We start from the raw sequence: 27,369 nt of genomic DNA on the forward strand, positions 1-27,369 counted from the left end.
CGCACAACAAAAGCCCAAAAATAAAACATAAAACAGAAGTAAAATAAAAACAAAAACAAAAACAAATGTCTCAAAAAGGAATGTTGACGGGAGCTTTTTAGTCGAGGAGAATGGAGATTCAGTTAGTTACCGAGAGTGGTGAAAAAACAATAGGTAGGTGAAGGTATTGAAGGTTTAAACTAAGGTGATGTGTTAGACTAGGAGAGTGAGTATAATAGTGTTTTGGCCATGATGATGGATTGTTGTAAGACAATTTATGTCTTCCGTACAGTTATAATCTGGACTCTTCTTTTAGATGGCATTTCCCATGTGTCTAAGATACCAAAACTTGACTTGGAGGGTGTACAAGTTTTAAATAAAGGTGATACAGCTGTTAGTGGGGAAGGAGACGGTGCTTATTAGATTACGGAAATTTTTGTTTACAAATAGCTAGTAAAATAGGCCCTAAGAGAGTATGGATTTAAATAGGAGATTGTTTGCTACCTACCTGTAGTTTGAGTGGGAGTCTCTAATTTATGTCAAGGAACAAGGTGTGGGCAATGCTGGTGATGCATTCGATTTAGTGGACACGATGGGATTGAAATTGATTTTTTCCTCAAAGCTGCTCTGAAGAAGAATTAGTGGAGAAAATTGAACAATTTGAAGAGCTTTGCAAATTATGATAGAGGAGTTTTAAATATGAGCTTTCTCAACAAATGATTTGTTTTTTAATCTTTTGTTTTGCTTTTTCCTCAAGGACTTAGTCTTCTTTTGTGTGTTCTCTGTTTATTAACCAAACAGTAAGGCAAGCTGTAGGATGAATAATCAACTTGGAGGTCCTAGTTTTGGTTCCTCAAGACATCAAACTTGTGTTTAAGGGGACACTTGTCATGTTTCTGTCCTAGATGTGGTTTTGTCAATCAATTAATGCCCAACTTCCTTTCTTATAATTTTTTTTTTGGTATAGAAGAGGGATTATCGTATCCAAAACCCCTCTTGAAAATGAGGAAACTATTGTATCTTCTTGTCCCGATAAAATAAATGAACACGACATTTAACAATTATGTTGTGCTCTTAAAACTCCATAGCTTTTGGTAAGAACTAGGAAGAATGACTAGGTCTTCTTATTCTTTTTTTTTTTTTTTGTGCATAAAATAATTCTATATGAAGGCAACATGATGCACTCTCTCTCTGTCTCTCCTCTTTTGAAGCTCTCATTCCCTTTTCATTATTGCTTGGCCATGGCTACTGCTTACCATGTTGTATTTTGGTGAAAGCAAAATGGATTGGAGAATGCTTGTCCTTAGTGTTTGGGTGTTTGGGGAGATTTACTTGTAATTCTTGGTTTGGGAGGGTTGGTTATTGGATGGTGACTAGGTTGATGAAGAAGGCTAAGTTTTTCAAACAAGCGGGTACTGTGGCGATGGATGGGAGGTATTTCACAGAAGAACTTTGATTGATGGTGAAAATATTAAACAAAGAAGCTTATCATATGGTGAAGGGCACTGATTCTGCATTGCAGAGAGAATCAGTCATGGAAGGAAGTTGTCAAGTTCTGAACATCTTTGCTCCAAGTTTGGTGAAGCAATGAAGTGTGTACCTTCAGTGGACGGTAAGAAACAATGAGGGTTTGCCAAGGGACACAATTGATGGATAGAAAAGGCAGTTAGGGTTCTGCATAAGGTAGGTAGGTCAAGATTGGTGATGGGTCAGTCCGGGCCTGGATCCTTCACAGTTGTGTTAGTTTTGTGTCCTTCAGTCATATACTGAGTAAAATGGCTAACTCTAGTTCTGAAAATTTTGATTTGAAGCGTGCTGAAGAGTCATCCAGTTAGAAAGTTTTGAGGCCAATGTCCAGGGATTAAAGGAGAGTAAATACAAGATGGAAGCTATTTTGGCCAAGGGCCATTGAGGTGTTTGGAAGGACTAAACCCGAAATGTTTTAGAATGTAACGCGCGTCTAAATCAGGCGTAAACTTTTAATTTACCTATGATAATGTTGGGCCGTAAGAGCTGGCATAGTAAGGATAATGAGGGTGTGATGCATGGGTTGAAGATCCACTTTGGAAGCGCACATTCTTGCAGCCCCAGGAGGAATTTTTCACAGCTGGAGAAGAAGAAGCTGAGTACATCCTCTTTGCAGATTAGGGTTAATGATGAGGTGCATTCTGAAGGGCAGATTCAAGCTCATGATAGCAGCAGTTCAGCCAATTATGGTCTTCTTTTTATCCCTCTCCTTTTGGGTGGTGTTGGGGGCATGGTTATTAAAATCGCGATCTGGATTGTAGGGTTGTACAATTCTACGTTTCAGATTTCAGATTCACCGAAACGATCCAAGTCTCAACAAAAATTGGAATCAAGTAGAATCGTGGTAAAATCGTAAAAGAATCGGTAGAATTGTAGAATCAGAATCGTAGAGTCATGCTGATCCTACTCTGTTACCTGGATTGGGATTTTTTCCCCCTTTTTGGGCTTCAATAATGTAGTTTATTCACCCAAAGGCCCCAAAAGGTTTATGTTTGGTCCAAAGTCTTCTAAAACTAGGGCAAAATGGCTCCCAGCCTTCCATCAGCGAACAGATTCAGCAGAATCTGCACCTGATTTCCTTGGAGTTTGACACCTCAGTCCTCTACTCATTGAAAATTCAGCAACCCTGCACCTGAATTTCTCTCCTGTTCGATAACCAGAGAGCCCTCCATCTGGTGACTGATGTTTAATCAGCAGCAGCTAGCAGTCCTACTGTTTGATTAACAGTTCTTTGGCCAATGTCTGCCAATGTCCAGGGATTAAAGGAGAGTAAATACAAGATGGAAGCTATTTTGGCCAAGGGCCATTGAGGTGTTTGGAAGGACTAAACCCGAAATGTTTTAGAATGTAATGCGCGTCTAAATCAGATGTAAACTTTTAATTTACCTATGATAATGTTGGGCCGTAAGAGCAGGCATAGTAAGGATAATGAGGGTGCGATGCATGGGTTGAAGATCCACTTTGGAAGCGCACATTCTTGCAGCCCCAGGAGGAATTTTTCACAGCTGGAGAAGAAGAAGCTGAGTACATCCTCTTTGCAGATTAGGGTTAATGATGAGGTGCATTCTGAAGGGCAGATTCAAGCTCATGATAGCAGCAGTTCAGCCAATTATGGTCTTTTTTTTTTTCCTCTCCTTTTGGGTGGTGTTGGGGGCATGCTTATTAAAATTACGATCTGGATTGCAGGGTCGTACAATTCTACGTTTCAGATTTCAGATTCACCGAAACGATCCAAGTCGCAACAAAAATTGGAATCAAGTAGAATCGTGGTAAAATCGTAAAAGAATCGGTAGAATTGTAGAATCAGAATTGTAGAATCATGCAGATCCTACTCTGTTACCTAGATTGGGATTTTTTTTCCCCTTTGGGGCTTCAATGATGTGGTTTATTTGCCCAAAGGCCCCAAAAGGTTTATGTTTGGTCCAAAGTCTTCTAAAACTAGGGCAAAATGGCTCCCAGCCTTCCATCAGCGAACAGATTCAGCAGAATCTGCACCTGATTTCCTTGGAGTTCGACACCTCAGTCCTCTACTCATTGAAAATTCAGCAACCCTGCACCTGAATTTCTCTCCTGTTTGACAACCAGAGAGCCCTCCATCTGGTGACTGATGTTTGATCAGCAGCAGCTAGCAGTCCTACTGTTTGATTAACAGTTCTTTGGCGTTCAACAACCAGAGTTCCTGGGGTTCGACAAAAACTCAATCCTCAGTCCTCTTCCTTCTTTGGTGTTCGACAAGAACACATCAGTCCTCTTCAACACAGAGTTCTTGTTTGATCAGCTGCAGTCAAGAAAAGAGCCAAGCCAGCTGGCCCAGCAGAGCTGCAGAGGTATCGTTTGAAACAAATTTTTTGCTTCTTGAACAGACTCAAAGGTGAGCACCTTTTTTATCCTTCTTCTCCTTTTCTTGCTCTTCTTATTTTTCTTCTTTTTATTGTTTGAACTTTTTATTGTATTTTTTTACCGTATACTTACTAAGTTACTAACCAAGTTTTTAGTCTAAATACTTGTCACAAAGTTCCACATATAAAAAAGGGCAGCCCGGTGCCCAAAGCTCCTGCGTATGCGGGGTCCGGGGAAGGGGCTGACCCACAATGGATCTATAGTATGCAGCTTACCTTGCATTTTTGCAAGAGGCTGTTTCCATGCCTCGAACCCGTGACCTCCAGGTCACACGCGGCAGACCCCTCCAACAATCCCACTTAGAATCCTGATTCTACCAACCTTGGTTGTGGGGGGAGGACTTGACTAAAGTCCAGGAAAGGTGTGGAGGATATTCAGGGTCAAATTGATGTTGTGGGGGATAACATAATGGGTAAAGAGTGGGTAAAGAGCGGCAGTGTAAGAATGGGATTTTGATTCTTTCTCTGGCGGAGATGAATGTGAGGGACTTAGAAATTAGAAGCTCAACAGTTGTTGGACAAGATGGGCTTGTGGCAATCTGGTCCTGGAGGTAACAAAGTTCGTCTGGACGAGGGTAAAGGAAAGGTGAAAAAAAGGGTTGGTGGAAATTAGCAAATTTGCAGTGTTCAGTGAATTATGATGGGAAGGGTTTGAAGAGGGGCTTTCTTTCTTGTCTAGTTTGTAAAATATTTCCTTTTTTATTTTCTTGAAGATTTCTTGTCCTCTTTTTGGCTATAGTCTCTTTTGCTTTTTTAATACAACTTCTTTTATTATTATTTTTTTAAAAAAATTAGGCATGGTGAGGCTGCATTTAAGTTTAGATTCAATGCTGTACACACGGGCCGGGGGGGATGGTATATGTTGATGTGCTTGGGCAATTCACCAATTATATCTAGTAAGGTCTTAAATTTGATGTGTTGGACAAATGTTTGTGCAATTCATGGGATCCTAAAGGGTTGTTAAATGTGGACAGTGCTCTAACGTGTCTCGTCACTTACATAGAAAGAAATTTTTAGGACTAGGGATTTTAGAGGTGACAGACGATGTTTCACATAGTTGTATGATAACTTGTTAAATCGTTGTGGTTTTTTATTAAAAGCATAATTAGAAAGGTTCACAATTGATTCAATAGAGCTTATACCTGTTTGTTGCAGTAGTGTTTGAGTTTGCATGGAGATGGAGTTGTTTAGTTATAGGTGCAATGATGCAGTTGGAAATATTATGGTTGTTTCAAAATTCATTGGGTCAAGAGGGAGAAAATTAAGGGGTAACTTTCACAATGAGCAATTTTGGATGGGTACAAAAAAATGTATATTATGAAAAATGTGAAATACAATACATTTTGAAAACCATTCGAATTGCACCTAGTAAACAACAACAAGCCTTAAGTCCCACTATGTGGGGTCGGCTACATTAATCCTTTTTCGCCAATTCACCAAATCAAGAGTGTTTTTCTATTTTAGATTAAGGGTTGTTAAATCCTTCCTTACTACCTCATTCCAAGTTAGTTTAGGCCTACCCCTATTCCTTTTCATGTTAGAAACAATAACTAATTCACCCTTCCTCACAGATGCTCTACTAGGCCTGCGTTTCAAATGCCCAAACCATCTAAGTCCTCCCTCCCTCATCTTGTTTTCAAACGATTCTATGCCTAAATTATTGCGTATATGCTCATTTCTTTATCTTTTAATGCTAAACCACTCATCCACCTTAACATTTGTATCTCAACAACTTTTATTTTTTGCAGTGTTTTAAAAGGCTCAATCGAGGCTCGCCTCAAGGCAAGGCATGCTTAAAACGCCTTGAGGCTCAATCTAAAATACCAAATTCCAAAAAGGCTAACGTATTACATGCTGAGGCTTAGCTTTTTTGCAAAATGCACGCCTTTTGCGCCTTTTTAGTTGAGGTGTACGCATTTTGGGTGTGTGATTCTCGAGTTAGAATTGGTTAGAAAATTTTAACTACATGTTTGTGCAAAGGGAATATCATAATATGAATTTATTTCTAAAACTCTTGAACCTCAACCTTTCCAAAATAACGAGACTTGTATATTAAGTCATGAAAATAGTTTGAACTTTGTAATGGTATAGCTTTCTCTTGTCATGATTTATGTCATGTATTCAAGTTAACAATTTTTGAATGGCCAACAAGTATTTTGCGAAGTACATCTAGTTTTTACATTGTATTTGTGATTTTCTTAATTTTTACTTTATTTTAAATATATATAATTTATTTAACAAATTTTTATCTTAAAAAACAAATTCTCAAAAGGCTTACGCCCCAACGCCTTGAGGCTTACGCCTCGCCTTTTGAGGGTTAGAATGCCTCGCCTTACGCCTACGCCTTTTAAAACATTGATTTTTTGTACATCTTTTTTTGTTGCCCAACATTCTGAACCATAAACATAGCTGGTCTTATAGCTGTTTTATAAAATTTTGCTTTTAATTTTAAGAGTATTCTATGATCACACAACACACTTGACGCACTCCTCCATTTTAACCAACGTGCTTTTAATTTTAAGGGTATTCTATGATCACTCAACACACCTGACGCACTCCTCCATTTTACCCAACTTGTTTTATTTCTATGAATTTTACCCAACTTGTTTTATTTCTATGTACTACATCTTATTCAGTTTCACCTTCAGCTTATTAAGTTTAATCTTCTCACTGTTGCTATTCCTTACATTACTGAAATTGCATTTCATATGTCTTATTCCTACTTACAATATATTTGCACCTAGTGACTTTAAAAATTCTTGCCATTTTTTTTTGCATGGGTGGTAAATATGAACTGTATTAATATATTTGATGATGCCAGAGCAGGAGTTAATAACATTTGTGTGAGCCCTTCAATACAAATATTTATTGACTTTTAGTAATGACTTTTCAATGTCTGAGCATGGAAGGATGGATGGAAAGAGAGGGAGGGAGAGCAGGAGATTTTGTGTAGTGAATTTAGGACGAATACATATTAGGAAAATGTAGTGGTGGGATCCTATGCTATTATTTAAAAGAATTAATTTCCATAAAAGAAATGAAATATCGCCCTTGTGCAATTTATTGATATACACATAGGGGATAGCACATTAAGAGAACAAGACAACAACAACAACAACAACAACAAAACCAAGTCTTAGTCCCACTAAGTGGGGTCGGCTATATGAATCTTTTTCCGCCAATTTATGCAATTATGAACCATTTCTTTTGATAGATTCAAGGATATTAAATCTTTACTCACTATCTCCTCCCAAGTTATTTTAGGTCTACCCCTACCTCTTTTACTGTCCCCCATAATAATTAAGTCACTCTTCCTCACAGGTGCACTATAAGGCCTATGTTGCAGGTGTCCATACCATCTGAGTCGTTCCTCCCTTATCTTATCTTCTATAGGAGCTACACCTTAACTTACCACGAATATGTTCATTCCTTAATTTATCTTTTAATGTTATACCACTCATCCATCTAAGCATTCTCATCTCGGCAACTTTACTTTTTGGATATTATGTTTTTTCATCGCCCAACATTCCGATCCATATAGCATAGCTGGTCTTATAGCTGTTCTATAAAACTTCCCTTTCAATTTTAAGGGTATTCTACAATCACATAGCACACTTGAAGCACTTCTCCATTTTACCCAACCTGCTTTAACTCTATGCACTACATCTTCTTCAATTTCTCCTTCAACTTGCATAATAGATCCAAGGTATCGAAATCTATAAGTGCTATTTATTTCTTCATCATCAAGTTTAACTTTGTCTCCAATATTCCTCCTACATTACTAAAATTACATTTCATATATTCTGTTTTATTTCTACTTATCCTAAAGCCTCTAGATTCCAAAGCTTCTCTCCATAATTCTAACTCAATCTCTACTCCATCCCTAGTTTCGTCAATTAATGCAATATCATCTGCAAACAACATACACCATGGAACCTCCTTTTGAATATTCTTAGTCAATTGGTCCATCACTAAAGCAAAAAGATCCATCACTAAAGTAAAAAGATAAGGACTCAAAGCAAATCCTTAATTTACACCTATGGTAATTGGAAATTCTCTAGTTTCTCCATCTATAGTCCTTACACTAGTCATTACTCCATCGTACATATTTTTAATGACATCTATATACCTACAACATACACCCTTTTTTTCTAAAACCCACCATAGAACTTCCCTAGGTATCCTATCATATGTTTTCTCAAGGTCAATAAATATCATATGCAAGTCCCTCTTCTTTTCCCTAAACTTTTCCATTAATCTTCTTAAAAGATAAATAGCTTCTGTGATAGATCTCCCAGGCATAAAACCAAATTGATTTTTTGAGATCTTCGTTTCTAACCTTAATCTTTGTTCAACTACCCTTTCCCATAGTTTCATCATATGACTCATAAGTTTAATTCCACGATAGTTATTGCAATTTCGAATATCTCCTTTATTTTTGTATATAGGTATTAAAGTGTTTTTCCTCCATTTATTTGGCATTTTCTTAGTTTTTTTAATTATATTAAATAAATTAGTTAACCATATAATTCCGTTATCACTCAAGCATTTCCAAATTTCAATTGAGATGTTATTAGGTCCTATAGCTTTCCCATTTTTCATTTTTTTAGTGCAAACTTAACTTCGTTATCTCTAATTTTGCGAATAAATCTTATATTTTTAGTCTTTTCCTCATTTGACAATTCTAAGTTTAAGCCTTCTATTTGGTTTTCATTAAAGAACTTATTAAAGTAACTTCGCCATCTTTCTTTAATATCTTCGTCCTTAACCAAGACAATATCATCCTTTCTTTTTATACATTTTACATTTCTTAAGCCCTTGCTCTTCCTTTCTCTAGCTTTAGCAAGTTTAAATATATCTCTTTCCCATCTTTTGTACCTAATCTATCATACAAACTATTAAATGATCTATATTTAGCTTCACCAACGGCCCTTTTTGCATCTTTTTTTGCCTCCTTATGTTTTTCAAAGTTATCTCTGTTTCTACATTATTACCACATTTTATACCAAATTCTTTTTGTCTTATGATTTTTTGTACATCTTTATCCTACCACCAACTCTCTTTGCTATTTGAGAATCTTCCCCTTGGTTCACCTAAAATCTCTTCTACTATCTTTTTAATAAAGCTAGCTAATCTATTCCAAAGAGTATTTGTATTTATCTCATCCTCTAAGATCCAATCCCCATCTTTGATCATTTTATCTTTAAATTTTATTATATTTTCTCCTTTTAGGTTTCACCATCTAGTTCTCCTACATTGGTTTATTTTATCCTTTTTCTTCCATTTTTTAATACATATATCTAACATTAAGACTCTATGTTGTGTGGTTAGGCTTTCACCTAGAATAACTTTACAATCCTTGCATGATAAACGATCTACCCTCTTACAACAACAACAAAACCAAGCCTTAGTCCCACTAAGTGGGGTCGGCTATATGAAACCTTTTTTGCCAATTTATGCGATCATGGACCATTTCTTTTGATAGATTCAAGGATATTAAATCCTTACTCACTATCTCCTCCCAAGTTATTTTAGGTCTACCTCTACCCCTTCTACTGTCCCCCACAATAACTAAGTCACTCTTCCTCACAGGTGCACTATAAGGCCTACGTTACAAGTGTCCGTACCATCTAAGTCATCCCTCCCTTATCTTATCTTCTATAGGAGCTACACCTAACTTACCACGAATATGTTCATTCTTTAATCTATCTTTCAATGTTATACCACTCATCCATCTAAGCATTCTCATCTCGGCAACTTTTACTTTTTGGATATTCTGTTTCTTCGTCGCCCAACATTCCGATCCATATAGCATAGCTGGTCTTATAGCTGTCCTATAAAACTTCCCTTTCAATTTTAAGGGTATCCTACGATCACATAGCACACTTGAAGCATTTCTCCATTTTACCCGACCTGATTTAACTCTATGCATTATATCATCTTCAATTTTTAAGAGAACAAGACAAATAAAGCAAAACAAAAAGAAAACAAAAAGGGAAAAAGAAGACATGATTCTAAAGGTGATTTCCACTCACAATGGAAATTAGTGAAACATGCCCGTTGAGTGCTCCTAGTGCACAAGTATTCAACAACATCAAAAAATAAAAATAAAAAATAAAAAACTACCCTCTCTTGAGAGTGATTGTATATGCAAAAAAAAAAAAAAAATCAAGTATTTTTCTCAGTTTGACGAGGATGTCACTGGTTCAAGACATGGAAACAACTTCTTGAAAAAATGCAAGGTAAGGTTGCGTACTATAAACTCATTGTGGTGTACCCCTTTCCCAGACCCCACATATGCGATAGATTTGTGCATCAGGTTGCTCCCTTTTCTTTCTTTTTTTTTTTTGTTTTTTTTCCTCCCACTAAGAGAAAAGAAAATGAAAATGAACCTTGAAAAATCTTGGCATTCCTTTTGCAAGCCTTAGAAATTTCTCTCTCAAAATTTATCTACATTTCCTATGTGGGATATGGGATTGGCAATGAGTAGAGAGTTTGTTTTTGGGGAGGATCATTAGGTTTGACCTCTTTGATTGTCTAGTGTCCATAATGACTGATTTCTTTTCCCTTCTAGGAGCATGGCTTTGTGCAAGAGGCGACCTTGGGGGAGGGGGGGTTAGAGTAGTTGGGTTTTAGATTCTTTTGGGAATTTTCCTTGTGAGCCATTTTCACTTATTTTACCTATGTTCCTAGTGCTTTTCCTTTTCAATTGCATTTCTTTTATTTGGAAGACCAAAATCTGTTGTGGAATTAAGGCCTTCATGTGGACTATAAACCTTAATTTGCTTCATAGGATTGAAGCCAATTAAAGCACCGTCTCCATACCTTTTTTTTTTTCCTTTTTTTTTTTTTTTTTTAGAGTGAGAGACTAGCTTGCAGTTATTTTTGCGTTGTTCTTATTCTTAGGGTGTCTGCGATGTCATGTTTGTTATTTTTGTGTGTGTTTGTCCTCCACTTTAGATATATTTAAAAAATTCCAGGATTTTTGAAAAAAAAGAAAAAAGAAAAAAAGAGAGGAAGTTGTGCACCACAGAAGATGGGGGAGAAGAAAGAGAGAAGAGAGGGAAGGAGAAGAGGAGAAAAGGAAAAGAAAGAGAAAGAACAAGAAAAGGGATTGTACTTGGAGAGAGGGGAGAAAGACACGAGAATGATAATTGGATTAATCTCAAATTGTAAAAAGTGATTTTTTCGTAACACAACTACCATACTTATACACCCTCCAGTTAATCAAAAACACATAATTACACTTCTAACCCCTAAATAACTAAAGACTACTATAAAAACAAAGCTTTTGAATTTAACACATGAATCATAGCTTCCTAAGTCTAAAATTTGTGTCCTGGGCAGGTGGCCTGAGGGGGACAACTGTCCTCCATCAATACTTCTTTGGCTGAAAGGAACTATTCTTTGGAGAGTTAATGCACTCTCTCAAATAGCACCTCAATGAGCCTTATAGCATCTAAAGCCATTCAGGTTCTCAATAGACTTGGCTGTAACCTGAGAAATGAGTGGTGCATAAGGGACTGTAGAATGTGCATGAGAAGAGAAGTTAAGTGGCTTAAACATGCCTCGGTATGGTATGAGGCCTTCCACTTCAAAAAAAGGACCACTGTTCATATGTTTAGGCAAATCAAGAAAATATTCATGAGGCCCTAGTTTCCTAATGATGGATATGGAGTTTGTAAAGGAATTTTTGGATGGCATTTATCTCTAATGTGTATCATGACACTATAATCCATATTGAATGACTGGAGGTCTCACTTCACTTTAAAATTCAACGAATTGGCCAAAGTAGCTTCAAACACAACATTTTCATACTATTAGCCCTATCAGCAACTAACTTACAAGACCTATCACCACATTAAATGGAAGTGTGGAAGATGATGGTCTTGTTGCACTCATCATTATCCAAAGTAGTGGACAAAACCTATCTCGTAAGGCCAACATCAGTATCATCAATTTTTAAGCCATCAACTATCTTGTTGCAATCATCTCCAAAGTCCTCAGGTGCATTTGCTTCCTAATCCTCGCTCTCATCTGTATTACATGGCTTACACCCTAAAGCTAAAGCTTGTTGATTTGACATGGACAAGCGTCACAAGCTTATGGCTTTTGCTTCTAGTATGACAACAATGGCATGGAATTGAAGAACTACTAGATCAGTGAAAGATGTGATAGGATGAGCAATAGATTGGTGCTTTCCTTAGAAGGGGATTGACTATGACATAGGTCTAGACAATGTAAATGTAGGCATTTAATTAGGCTTCCCTTAGAAGAATACAGCTGAAATTCTCTTCTAATTTCCAATTTTAGAACTATTGACAAACCTAGTAACTGTGTGACATGTATCCTCCACAATATGATGAAGAATAAACTCTTCTAAATGGTCCTTATAATTGGTTGTCTAAGGTTCAAGAGATTCCCTAATAACTTACCCCTATAGGAGGAAGGAAAGCACTTCTCCTTCAATCTCTACTTCATGACCTCACATTGAGTGATATGGGGCTTCCTTTCTTGAGATACTGTTGAACATTTTGTCAATATTTATTAGCTAGTTTCACTTTGGCAAAACAATCTTTCTACTCACCTTTTATGGATTCCCACACCTAATATTCCTCCATTGTTTCTATCAAAACTAAGGAGATACTAAGGGGGCATTTGTTTGCGCTGAATAGGTTTAAATACAGCTGGTTCACATAATGGGTTTTCAATTAAGAGACCAGACCTGTTTGGTGGGATATCTGAATGGGCTTTGAATGCCTCTTATTCAGTCAGTAATAAACATGTTACTTAATGCCATTCTGAGAGACTTCACGCTAGTGTTCCTCTCTCTCTTTCTCTTGCATTTCCAAGTATGTGACGATGTTTTCCAGATCAGTGGCAAACATCAGGAGATTTATGATTTTCTATTTCAAAATTATGAGTTTATTCTCAGCAAATCTGCAACAGATATCAAGCACTGTGGTTTTTGATTTGCAGGAACTGAAATCTCCTTCTCTTTTTCAGATCTAATTCTTCTTTGCAATCACTATATTTTCCCCAGAATTGTAGTTGAAAGGGTGATGCTTGATGTATTTGGGGGTTATTTTCTTCAATGATTTTTTCCCGCCTGATCTATAGTATATATGTTTTTGATAAATCATTGACGAATCCTCTGTCCAATGTGAAACCACTGTGGGGGAGGGCAGGGTGGATGGCTTGATTTCTAGTTGAATGCATTTTTGTGTCTTTATGATGCTCAAATTCTTTGGAACATGTATATTTTTATGTAAATTTATTATTATTTTTCTATAAACATTTTTTACCAATTTATGAGATGAAAACTGTTCTTGCAAAAATTGCAAGAAATTTTTTTCTTTTGTTTTGAATAGTTTTCAATTTTCTCAAGATATATTTTAATGTTTTAAATAATTTTTTGTATTTTATATTTTTTATTCAGTGGTTAAACAACTAAAATTATCACTATTTAGGGGTTCAGACAAACTCTGAATTTGGTTCAAGAATTCAGAACTGTATTAAGCATTCTGTATTTGATGCTTAATTTTATCAAACACACCCTAAGATCCAATTTTCCGTCATGTGTGCGAGTAGCGCTTCAACCTTGACCTCTCTTCAATCTCTTGGTCATGCCTAGGTTGGTGTGGAAGGTATCTAGAATCTTATTTAGCTTTTGTTTGTTTTTAGGTCTTTATCTCCCATCCATGTTAATGAACTTCTTTTCTTTAAAAAAAAAAAGGTCAACGTATTTAACTATAGATTCATTTAAGCTGCATCAGCTAAATGGGCTATGGTTTTAAATAGTGGTTGCTGGTAAAGTTGCATAACACGTGCAGGTATTGCAGGACACGAGCAGTCATTACCTGATTTTTACACGCACAACCATGCACAAATTCAAGAATAATCATGGAATCTTGTAAAACATGATTTTTATGAATTTAAGCTACTTTTGTTCAACCTACAAACACTCTTTAACAGGAAACATGATTTATATATTAATTTTTGTGCGCTGTTTGTGGTAAAAAAAAAACTTCCAAAAGGTTTAGAAATATAACTGAAATTGGCAGCCAATAAATTAAATACAAAAAATGATTCTATATGAAATTCATTACATTGTTAGTCATACTTGAGCAAGAGCAACGAATGCCATATAACGAGTCACCACCATATGAAATGACTTCAAGGCTCTTCATAGTCTCCAGATTCTCCACCTCTAGTGTCACTTTGGGTTTCAGCCCGAGAATCATCTCCCCACCTCCGACTGATAAGGGAGGTGCATAATCTTCCTCTTTGATTGTATCTTGGATCATATCCAAACTAATGAGTTGGGACTAGGGCCAGCATTGAATAGTGAAGTGTCACTGGACCCACCAGGGTAAGGAAATGCAAGACGTGGATCATAATATTTCTCAAGTAGTGGATCCTGCTATCATGAGATCCATGACTATGATGAATCATGTAATCCAAAGTCTAAGACAATGAATCACAACATATGAATCTTCAAAAGAGTCGCAATCTCAGTGGCAGCTTGTAAGATGCCACTACTCCACAATTCCCATTATGGTCACCACAAGCAGCACTTCTCCTAGGTTGTGAAGATTGATGCCAAGGAGGAATGCCGAAATCATAAATTTGTGGCACATTTTGTAATCCATAATGATCAAATGATATGTGTCCCCTAACAATGATGTTCCTATGTCATACCCATAGCCTTTGATATGCCCTTGGACTGAAATTATACATCGCACCACGGCCACCAACCCCCCTATCCCACTACCACTCCTTCCCCAGCAGTATAATTATCCTTGCTTTGTAGGTTCAAACCCTAATTGTCACCACTCTGTACATTTTCAAGAGTTAGGACTTGAACTTGAATCATGCACATTTATTGGTGGGTGATCATGTGCTTCCATAGTACCACCAACTTCTTCATCTAAGCTATTCAAATTATCCTAACCACAAAGTAATATTGTTTGTCTCTCTTCTAGTTGTGGACTCAAAAGGATCATCTTCTTCAAACAATATTACTTTGTGGTTAGGATAATTTGAATAGCTTAGATGAAGAAGTTGGTGGTACTATGGAAGCACATGATCACCACTCTGTACATTTTCAAGAGTTAGGACTTGAACTTGAATCATGCACACAAGGTCTTAAATTTCGATTTCGACTCAAATTTCGAAGCTCCAAAAGTACGGAAATTTCGATTTCGATGTCAATTTTGATTTTGATTTCGATTTGAAAAAATAACGGAAACTAGTAGTAAAACATGGAATTCTTTGTGAAACTTTAGAAATGGTTAACAAATATAATAATTTAAGTTTTAAGACTAATATATTACAAATTAAATACATCTATATTTTGTATAGGGTGGAAAACTTTTAAAATAGTATTTGTATCAAACATGTTTGTAAGATAATGTACATTAAACAGATTCAGTTAATGCAAATGAAATTCATAATTCATTTAAATATTATTTATTATACAAATATTGATAATTTAGACATGAATGGTTAAATAAAAGATTACTATAAGTTTATTTTTTCATATAATTTCAAAAGCACTTGTGGTAACCTTTTGTTTCAATAAAATAAATTAAAAGAGAAATTTCACTTCACTCTTGAATCTCTCGTTTGAATTTTGACGAAATTTCATTGTGTAGTTAAAATTTCGACAAATTTCGCTAAAATTTTGAGGTTTCGATAAATTTCGGATGATTCATTGAGATTTCGACGGAAATTATGCAAGATGGAAATCGATTGCCATTTCGATTTCAAGGGGGACGGAAATCGGAAATTTCGACAGAAATTTCGACAATTTCGTGGAAATTTAAGACCATGCATGCACATTTATTGGTGGGTGATCATGTGCTTCAATAGTACCACCAACTTCTTCATCTAAGCTATTCAAATTATCCTAACCACAAAGTAATATTGTTTGTCTCTCTTCTAGTTGTGGACTCAAAAGGATCATCTTCTTCAAAGATGTAGTCCAAGTTAATGGGATTAAAACATTTTCTGCGTCATGTTGACTTCTCATTGTTTGCCTCAACTTAAGTCTTGTGTTATTATGCACAAAAATAAGCTTTTGTAACCTTATGCATTTCAGCCTATTCCTCATTTTCATGCTGAATGAAGCAAATGTGGTTTGGCTAATAACTTTGATTGCTATTTGTTGAAGCTCCGGAGTGCACATGCCATAACAACAGTTGTATTGCATAATTGAAGAAAACATATCTCAGTTGGGTGTATAAGTTTTGAAAAGTAAAATTTAAATATAGAAGAAAAAATAATTATTGAACATCCTTAAATTACAAGATATGTTTTTGTCTAACTACTCTTTGAGCGAATGGAATACCAAATGGCTGCCACCTATCCCAATATAACAGCAAATACAAATAGATGATTTTGTGAAGGATAAAATTAATTAATTAGTTATAGATATAGCATATCATGTAGTTCTTTTTAGATAACAAAAATTCCATTGAAGTCCAAAAGGTACAAGAGATGGAGGATAAAGCATCCTCTGCAAACAAATATACAATAACGATACCTTCCAGTCCCTTTGAAGATTAAATGGTGATAACCGCTGAAAAATCCCAAAAGAAAGAGCCCAGAAAGAAGCAAGAAAAAATAACTTTCTACCAAAGTAAAATCATCAAAGTCCTTTGATCCTTGAAAATTCTTTGATTCCTTTCAACATAGACTCCAAAAAATGGCATACAGTGGTAGTCCATAAAGCCCTCCCTCTTCTACTCCTCCCAAGACCCTGAAATTTTACCATTTATGACTCTTGAAATTTCTTGCATTCCTTTTAGCAGAGTCCAAAATGCAATGCTAGGCCTTAAAGCTCCCTCATCTACTCCTCCCGAATCCTCAAAAGCTCACCAACAAAAAATTGTACACATCTTGAGGGGGACTGCCCATTTTTTTCCGGAATAGGGAAAAAAAATGGATTATAAAGGCATCTCGCCATATAGCAATGGAGAGAAAGATTACCATTAGTCTTATCTGACTCCTGGCACAGCACACGAACATCTGGGTTGAGGGCCACTTATGAGGTCTCTTTATATGTAGCAAGTCATTTGTCTTAATCCTGGGAGCTCAAGCTCAAAGGGAAGCCCAAATCGTAGAAGGAACCTTTGCGTGCCAAGCAACTTTATTCAAAGGGAAAGGGCTAGGAATTGAAGGTTGTAGAAGGTGGGTAAAGAAAGACTTAAAAGAGAAAGACCCAGAAGAATCCCTAATCCAAAGCTGAGCATCACCCCTTGTAGTAGACATGAAGAATACAACACCCCCAAGGGAGTAAGCTTATCAAACTTTATTTCATGGACTAATGAAGAAATGTAAGTCCTACAAAAGAGAGCCCCTCTTTGCAAAGAAAAGGTTTGAAATTGGTGATAAAAGTAGATACTCTGAAGATGTGGGGTACCAAGAGCTCCAACAAAGCCTCCCTACCAACCAAAATATCCTTCGAAAAACAAATTCTACTACCGTTACTCACCTTAAACAAGTAAATGGAAAAGAGGAAAGAATAGACAGACGACCTAGGAAACAAATTTCCAAGGACTTGCATGGGAAACATTGCTGCTTCTTTTTTAGTATCTATCCCATTTTGATCAATCCCATACTTATAATATGCTGGTGCCATAAGGAATGAACCTCTAAAAGGAACCTCCTTAGCCACTTTCCAATTAAAAGATGATTTTAGGTACCACATTACCAAGCCCTAGTCCCCTTTTACCTTTAGGTTTCCTAATGGTGCTTTGTACAAGCACGTAGCAATATAGCATGCTGTGTAATTTCAAAGTTATTATAATAAGAAAGTGCATTTATTAATGCTTACCAGTTGCATGCAAGTCTTGATGCAATTGAAAACTCAACAATTATCACTACATGAACTGCATTAATCTTCTTTGCTCTTCTATCCTTTCAAAACCCATGAAAGAAATTAGCAAAAGAGACTCCAAAGATTCTAGGCAAACCTGATCTTTGTCGACAAGGCGATGCAATGCACCAAGCCTCAGAGCTAGGGGTGTACTCGGATTTTTTTGGTTTGGTTTTACCCAAAACCAAACACTGAACCCAAACATATCGGTTCTCATAATTGAAAACCGTTTCCAAACTGTAAACCGATGGTTCAGTTTTAAAAAATAATGATTCTTTGGTTAGGTTTTTGGTTTTTAACGAAACTGAATCTCACCACAATAATAATACTATTCAAGGCCCATATCAAATTGTTGAATGAGCCTTTATTAGAGAGGGCCAAGCAGTAAGTTCATTGTACTGCAGCCCAGCTGATGTGAGGAAGTAGGGAGAGGAGGCCTGCTTTTATAAGTGGAGAAGGCTCCCCCAAAGTACATGCCAGGATGTGGCCATCAAGCCATTGTCAAAAGAACCTTAGAAAATGATCTAAATTCTAAACACCTGTGGAAGTTTCTGCATTCCCTCGAAAAACCCATATATACTCTCCTCCCCTCCCCCCCCCCAATTTCCACCCAAACCAAGTCAGATCGATACTGCAATTCCTAAATCACTCCGCAAAGATTTCAAAACCCACTCAAATTCTCTGCTCTGTTTTCAAGTTCTTTGAAAGTTCTGCCAAAACTCAATCAATGGCGTCAAATCTCAGGGAAAGGATGTGAGAATCGACCTTGGCCACCACTACAGCTGTGTGGTGGTATGGCAGAATGATGAAGGAGATCACTCGGAGAACGAGATTTCTTCCCATGGTGCTACCAAGAGGAAGGAGATTGCCTGAAACTCGTTTCTGGGTGACGGTGGTAGAAGAACACCGTCATCACTGTTTCAGCATACTTCAATGATTGACACAGCGGCAGATGGAAGGGCCGCCTGGTGCCATTATGGGCCGTATGTGATGCGACTCATCAACGAGCCAACGGTGCGGCGGTGATAGGGTTGGACAAGGAGGCATCGAGATCCGGCGAGCATAGTGTGCTTTTTTGGATCTCAGCAGCGAGCTTTCTAAAGTTTTTCTTTCTTACGATCGAAGATGAGGATTTTTGAGGTGAAGCCACCGCCTAAGATACCCATCTCCAAGGCATCATCCCCTTGAGAACCTTGCCCCTCGTTGGGACAAAAGCACCTCACCCCTCATGCATAAAATCCTTCATCTCTTCTACCTTAGTTAACATGTGTGCTATATATCGTAAATGCATTTAATAAAAAAACCAAAAAAAAAAAAAAAAAATTGAGGATTGTAAAATTAATAATTTTTAAGAGTTATAAATATAAATTGGTAATTTTTGTAAATAAAATATTAATTCGGCTTTCTTGGTTTCTTGCGTTTGATTTTCCTACATAATTGAAATTGAGACCGAAAATCGGTTTTTTTAAATTGGAAAACCGTACTGAACACCCAAACTGAAAAACCATAAGGAAATGTAAGACGGTGGTGGTTTGTGGTCTAGTTTTTCAATTTTTGTGGTAATTTTTGTGCACCCTACTCAAAGCATGCTTGTAATTATGAGAATATAGACTTGCCACTTCTAAAACGCATCACATTCCCTCGAAGGAAAAGCTCTTTCTTGGCCCCTCCTAACGAATTAGTCATGGCTAATTAGGGAAAAAACAGGAACAACGACAACATCATCCCATTAACTAAAAACTGGGGTTGTTTTCTTTTCTTTTTTCTCTTTTTTTTTTTTTTTCTTTTTTCTTTCTTTTTTTTTTTTTTTTTTTTTCTCTTTTTTTTTTTTTTTTTTTTTCTTTTTTTTTTTCTTTTTTTTTTTTTTTTTTTTTTTTTTTTTTTTATTTTTTTTTTTGTTTGTTTTATTTTTGATTTTTTTTTTTTTTTTTTTTTTTGTTTTTTTTTTTTTTTTTTTTTTTTTTTTTCTTTTTTTGTTTTTTTTTTGTTTATTTTATGTTTGAATCTTGGGAGGTTGGTAAGGAGGTATTGGGATGGGGACTAACTCCCCTTGTGCAGCCCCTGGCCCCAGGCTTGCGAATGGGACCCAAAAAGAAAAAAGATGCTTTTTCATGTTCTTAATAAGACCCCTGAGAGTTCTGCATTTGTAAAATTGATTTCAAGCATTTTCATTTTTAACTGTAGTAAATGACTACGGGTAAATATACCAGCTTTAACCTCCAAAGATTATACGGACTCCAGTTAAAGTAATGGGCTCTGAGGCCTCAGCATCTCTCTTTTGGGAAGTATCTCATGTGATCCCCCCCCCCCCCCCCCCCAAACTGGATGGCAGACCTTAAGAGAACTCCAAGGAGCCTTGGTTGATGTGCTTAAGAAACTTGTCTCCATGGAAAATTTTTAGGATTCTTATAGCTTGTGTAGTTTAGGATTCATATAGAGAATGTTTCCGTCACGTTTTCAATTTATAATTTTTCAGAAGATAAAAATACATTTATCCTTTTCTACTGTTGGGACATTTGATGATAAAAGCATGCCTCTGAAGTTTCTACATCTCCTGCATCACTTATTGGTTAATGTGGTAAAATTTCGTTTTGAAAAAATTTTAAATGAGATGATATGTATCTTTCGGTCATCTGTGAGAAGATGGGGATTGAATGAAAATTAAACTTGTGAGTGTCCCATTTTTTTATCCCATTAATGCTGCGTTTGGAAGCATAGATTTCGAATCTTGAATTTGAATTTGGATGGATTTGGACATATTTCTATACGATTTTATATTACATTTTATCCAAATCCAAGACCTCTCCACACATGGGGTAAGTGGATTTCCTTATATTTTCACTTTAATTTCAGTACAACACTTCTGTTTTTGAGGTTTCTGGTTCTCCATGAGCTGTTTCCTAATAAGGGTATCGTTCTTATTTTCTTTGGTTTCTTGTGAGTCTTTTAATCATTGCCACCCAATTTCATATTATGGCTTTACTCATTTCGGTTTACACTTCTCTCATCCAATCACTGTGCTCCAAGCTTGTAACTATGGGGAAGTGATTGCACAGCTGGGGGATTTTGGATTGCATGCGCGAGAGCGAGTGCACACGGTCGATATATTATTGGAACTCCATATTTTGTTTAATTATTGTGTTTTTGGTTGATATCAAAAGTCTAGATGCATTTAAGCTGATTTCATTAAGGTGCTCCTTTTGGCTTTCATGATGGCAGGACTGAAATTTGAAGAAATTCAAATAACCCTTGCTTCAGTGGGGGTTTTTTCCGCAAGTGGATATTGTTGTCCTTCTGCCCCTGCGATGGCTTTTGTCCGTTGGGTACCAAAATTGTTTTGGATGCTTACACATTCAGCTTGATGTACTTCGAATTTGTCATGAGTTCTACTGCATTTTGCTTTGTAATTCTATTACCAATTGAAGCTTAATAGGAAAGAAAGGAGGGAGCCCCAAAAAAAAAAAAAAGGAATAATTGCTTTTATTGGAGTCTGGACTCTTTGTTCATGTGGGATCGTGCTAAACTGTCTGCAGTCTGGACAAAAAATTTAAATAAAATTAACGTGAAACTGAAAGGTGGAGGGTTGATTTGAGATTTAAAATTGGGAAAGAAGACTTGGGGCATGTGTTTTTACTGTGAAAATTCTGAAAACTAAAACTAGAAACATAAAATTAAATAAATAAATAACTAGAAACAAAAAATAAAAAATAAAATCATCCACCTGTTTGGTTCCCATTAAAACTACATACAAAAATTGAAAACCTGTTTGGTTTTTTTATTTATATATATATATATATATATATATATATATATATATTTCTCAATTTCTCTGTTTCTTGAAATCCAATAACATGATCCACTGCGAGTCCATCCATGTTCTAAAATGTTATTTGGATTAAATTGGCATTAGGAAAACCTAGCCAAAAAAGTAAAAGAAATAATATTAGGGGAAATATCCTACTTATTTGCAGTTACTTGTCCCAAACGCCCATCTTCCTCTGCCTCTACCATAGGCAAGGCAGACTGGGAAAAGGCCTCATTTCGCAGATCATTATTGGAGAGAACCCTACTTGAATTTGAAAGAGGTGAAGAAGAGAAGAGTCGGCAAACTGGAGCTCAACACCAACCAGATAATTCCACCGACTAGGACCCCCCAAGATTGTCATCCTCCATATTTGGACAACGAAGGGACCAGCCGCAAATGGGCAGAGATTTGCTAAGGGAGGAGCACATTGGGCAGTAGTGATCATCTTGTAGGGTGATCAGCAGAAAATAAAACACGTGGGCTGTGAGCAATTTCTTGAAAAAAAATAAAACAACTAGCACACCATGTTTTGGAAATGAATGAAAACATAAGTTCTTGTGGTTTTTTCATTGTTTAAAGAAACAATAGAAACATTTTCATTGGCTTTCTGAACTTATGTGGGGTTACATTGCTTAGCCACATAGCATTTCATGCTTTATCACTACACCATCTTAAATAGAAAACTGAAAGAACCATAATAAAGGCAATGACTAAGAAATTTGGGAAAAAAATGTTCATTAAGGAGAACCAAAAATGTCTTTTGATTTGTGTACCATTTTTTTTAATGACTATAATGCATATTACCATTGCAAAGATTGCTTGTAAAGTAAAATTATTGGCATTATATATATATATATATATATATATATATATATATATATATATATATATATATGTATGTCTGTGCGTGCATGTGAGAGAGGAATTTGTGTCTACAAAAAATAATTAATTAAGAATTAAGTATGTTCTAATTCATAAATACAAGTGCATGACCAAGGTGATGTATTCTTAATGGTTAATGAAAATTTTTTTCAACATACATTGAAAAAATGAAGATACATTGCTTAAAGTTATGAATCATCTTATTTTATGTATTATTAAGGAATGTATCACATTTAATTAAGGTACATTCACATTGAAAGAAAAGGCCATATGTATGCATTTATAACTCTTTGATGGATTGAGTTACTTATAGCACTATATGAAAGGATTTTGCTCCTTCTCATCACTCAATCAAGTTTGGTAAAATTTTCATCACTATACTAAAGATAAAATTTTGTATAAAGGGAGAGAAGATCAAGTAATTTCTGCATTTTTAAGACTTGCTCAACGTAAATACAAGGAAAGAAGGCGTACTTGTTTCAAAGTTTAGTTGTCCCGACGCAAATGGCACAGGTTATATCTCGAATTATTTTCTTTATTCTTTCTTGATTATGATTTTATAAAATAAACTGAAAGTCCCTTTTATGAAAAATTGTCTGACAAAAACGTACAACGCTCTATGCCGCTGCAAGTGTAGAGGTAAATATAATTTATAGATTTTACAGTGGAAGTAGATAACAGAACAGTGTTGAGTTGAGTAGTAGATTCAACGAAGGTCATATCTGAAGCCTCAAAAAATATACATGCAAAAAGCCTCAACAAAGTCTATTGGTGACAGGAATCCAACCATTGCATCAACGCCTGATATCCGAAAGCTTCCTTTCCACATCAACTGACCTTAGCACTCCCACTTTTGGGAGGCCATCTCATGCCAACTGCTTTCCTTCCCTCTCTCTTTCTTTGAGGAAATCCAACCAGCTTGCATAACCTTCAGCCTTCCCTCTCTTTCTTTCTTTGAGGACATCCAAACCACCAAGAGCGGCTCTTCATAATATGGGCCCTAGGTAAATGATTTAATCAGGGACCCTTAATATTTTATTTAATTTTATTTTTATTTAAAATTAAATTTTCTAAGTACATTAAATAATTTTACTTGCACTGTATGTGCACTCCATCCACCATACTCCATCCACCAAACATTGTGAATTCCATAACTAATGTTAACATTATTATATTAAAAAAAAATTGAGGGCCTCAAAATTTTTGAGACCCTAAGCAAGCACCTCAGTGGTCTTAATGAAGAGTCGGCCCTGCCAACCAGCTTGCATAAACTTAGTGACTGTATTGGGACACAAACAAGTCCATCCAATCTAACCAACAGCCCCACACACTAAAAAATTAAATTGTCAAAAGACCACATAACAAATCTAATGAAACTTATGCTTTATGCTTCAAAAAAAAAAAAAAGAAAGAAAGAAAAGAAGAAGAAAAACTAGGAGAGTGTGATCCATCGTAATTTGGCGAGATTAAGGGCATTTAAAAATAAATAATAGGAGACACTCACCTCTTCTATTATTGAATTTGTATTTGATTTGAATAAAATGTAAGGTAAAATTGTATTACAATTTATTCAAATTCACTCAAATCCAAAGGCATGCTCATGTCTACAAACATTTCAACCCATGTATTACAATTAACATAGGTAATACGTATATCTCGTGTATGGTATATATATATATATATATATGTACTACAAAATACACATCATAAGGGTTTTTAATATAATTGAATGGCTATATATAAATTAAATATTTGTATAAACACATTTTTAACAGTAGAACACCCAAACCGAAAAAAGAAAAAAGAAAAAAGAAGAAGCTAATTTCACATAATATTAGTGTAACTACATCTTTGCTCTAAAATAAAACATAATCAAAAGACAAACACAAGTAATTATACAATTACACAAACGAGGGTTGATATTTCAAGTTTACTTTGTAATTTACATTTCATATTACTAGATTCATTTTATTTTTCTTTTATTGTCTGTAGCCTCTAAAACAATGAAAGTCCCATTAAAGAAGTCCACCCCTTGAGTATACATTCTTATCCTATAGGACAAGTCCCTCCAAGTTAAATCTAATTGTAAACTAATCAATGATGGTAGAATATGTTAAAAGCTTGATATACATTGTTGACTCACAATCTAACAGTTTAAACTTTTAAATAAAGTGGTAATCTAACATTGTATCAGAACTCTGATTACCAGGAGGTCTTGGGTTCTAATCTTGTCGCCTGCCTTTATTCTATGCCATTATTTGTCATTTGTTTATCTTTCCACGTGCTATCTGACTGCACGTGCGGGGAGTGTTAAAAGTTTGATATACATTGTTGACTCACAACCTAACAGTTTAAACTTTTAGGTAAAGTGGTAATCTAACAAAATCTTACATACCAATCATCATCAATCATCGAGAAATCCTTTAGATTCCCCATCTTGATTATATTTTCACTCTAATTGGCAAACCCCCTTACGCTTGGTGGCCAAATCAATTAGTGTTTCACAATTACTCCTTAGCTAAAGGGTGAAACAATCAACAACCCTCATCAAATCATGAGTCTGAAACAATCAACAATCCTTGTAGCCCAATTATTTTCAAATTACTATAAATAGAATTTCAAAAATACATTGTTCGTTATCTAGTTTTCAAGTTTTTCGCCTCTATTATATCATTCCATTAAGTATCATCACATCATATTACATAACCATTAGCGCATCATTGTATCATAACATAAAATATTATAAAAATGTTAAAATTCATATTTATCAATTTAGCTAAAATTGAGCAAACCATGTATCAGCAAATCTACACAGATTATATATTGACAAATACATATGCACACAAACATGTACATATACATAAATGCGCACACTTACATATACATATACATATCCATACACACCCATCATTATAATCTATGTGTAATGTTATTTTCTTTAAGATTTGTCCACACTATGAAAATGTACTGTTGTGATATGGATCGAACAACAAAGATGCACAACAGAATAAATAACAGCAAGTAAATAACACACAACCAAAACAAGAACAAAACAAAGATTTACGTAGTTCGGTAAAGTCTACATTCACGGAAGCAATGACACACAAATTTCACTATGTAAATCACAATGTACACAATACACTTCTCAAAATGATCACTCTCTCTTTAATATATGCCCAGAATAACATATATAGAAGTTCATCGGAGGTTTCTCTCTGTTTACCTAACCACCCAATTTCAAAAATTCAAAATTTAGAAAAACTCTCGCAACCTAGGCATCGTTCGTTGACGAGTACAAAGCTTCATCGACGATCCACAAAAGACAATTCGTCGACGAGAACAAACTTTCGTCGACGAGTCAAAAACTCTGAAATTTTCCTGCTCTCGGTACTTTCTCATTGATGAACACAGTACCTTCGTTGACGACGTGTCGCTGTCCACTCGTCGACGAACACAGGGCATTCGTCGACGAGCTCTGCTGTGCTGCCCCTTCATGTTTTTCCCTTTTCCTTCTTTTCTTACAAAAACAAAGTATAAGTGCCACAAACAATAATCTCCACCTTGGCGGTTATACGCCCCTTAGGAGAATCCTAAAAAACATGAACTACTCCATCTTGAACTTGAAAACGCCTAGTTGGGTATGTCTCCCTTCTATCACTTGGAGACATGGAGTAAGTCCAAGCAATGCTTGAACTTCTCTGAAGTAATTGATTTCGCCAGAATATCCGCTGCATTTTCAAATGTGTGAACTTTCGCCAACACAAGTTCACCTGAAGCAATCAATTCCTGAACCTTGTGAAACCTCACATCAATGTACTTGGTTCTAGCATGATATACCTGATTCTTTGCCAAGTAAATGACATTCTGACTATCACAATGCAACACCACTCCATCTTGCTGTAATCTCAGCTCTCTAACTAAACCGGTAAGTCATAAGGCTTCCTTTTCAGTTTCGACACCTTCCATATATTCCACCTCAGTCGTGAACAATGCTACCAGAGATTATACCATGGATCTCCAACATATCGATCCTCCTACAAGGGCAAACACATATCCCATTGTAGACCTTTCGTTATCCATATTTCCAGCATAATCAACATCAAGAAACCCCATAACTGAAGGACAACCTTGTTGCTTGCCGAACATGATGCCATATCCCGATGTACCCCGTAAGTATCTAAGTATCCATTTGACGACTTCCCAATGTTGCCTTCTGGATTAGAAAGAAACTTACTTATCACGCTCGCCGCATAAGCCAAATCTGACCTTGTACACACCATGGCATACATCAAACTCCCCACATCACTAGCATAGGGGACCTTTGACATGTCCCGAATTTCCTCTTCCGAACTTGGGCAATCTGCAGTAGACAACTTAAAATGATTCGTTAGAGGTGTACTCACCGGTCTTACATCAGCCATGCTAAACCTCTCCAACACCTTATGCACATAACTACCCTGAGATAGCCATAATCTCCCTGTAGTCTTGTCTCGGCAAATTTCCATCCCAAGTATTTCCTTGGTTGAACCAAGATCCTTCATGTCAAATTCTTTATACAATAGGTCCTTTATCTGATTCACTTCAGTTAAATCTCTTGCAACTATTAACATATCATCGACATACAATAACAAAAAAATAAGTGAGTCATCATCAAATTTGTTCACATATACGTAGCAGTCATACTCACACATTTTGTAGCCAATTTTGATCATATAGGAATCAAACCGTTTATACCATTGCCTTGGAGACTGTTTTAGCACATAAAGAGATTTTTTCAACCTACAAACAAAATTTTCTTTTCTCGGTTTAATGAATGCTTTTGACTGAATTATGTAGATTTGTTCCTCCAAGTCACTATGAAGAAACGCCGTCGTCACATCCATTTGTTCCAAATG

At 35.9% G+C, this 27,369-nt stretch overlaps 1 protein-coding gene across 1 annotated transcript in view; it reads left to right on the forward strand.

Moving 5' to 3' along the window:
- LOC131161357 (MICOS complex subunit MIC10-like) overlaps positions 1-21,270 on the forward strand; it is a 34,384-nt gene extending 13,114 nt beyond the window's left edge. The window contains exon 3 of the mRNA XM_058117075.1: positions 21,007-21,270. Within this exon, the coding sequence (XP_057973058.1) occupies positions 21,007-21,012 (6 nt within the window). The 3' untranslated portion in view covers positions 21,013-21,270. The remainder of the gene's footprint in view (positions 1-21,006) is intronic.
- The last annotated feature ends 6,099 nt before the right edge of the window (positions 21,271-27,369 follow it).

The sequence above is a fragment of the Malania oleifera genome, chromosome 8 (assembly GCF_029873635.1).
Source record: "Malania oleifera isolate guangnan ecotype guangnan chromosome 8, ASM2987363v1, whole genome shotgun sequence".
Taxonomy (NCBI): Eukaryota; Viridiplantae; Streptophyta; class Magnoliopsida; order Santalales; family Ximeniaceae; genus Malania; species Malania oleifera.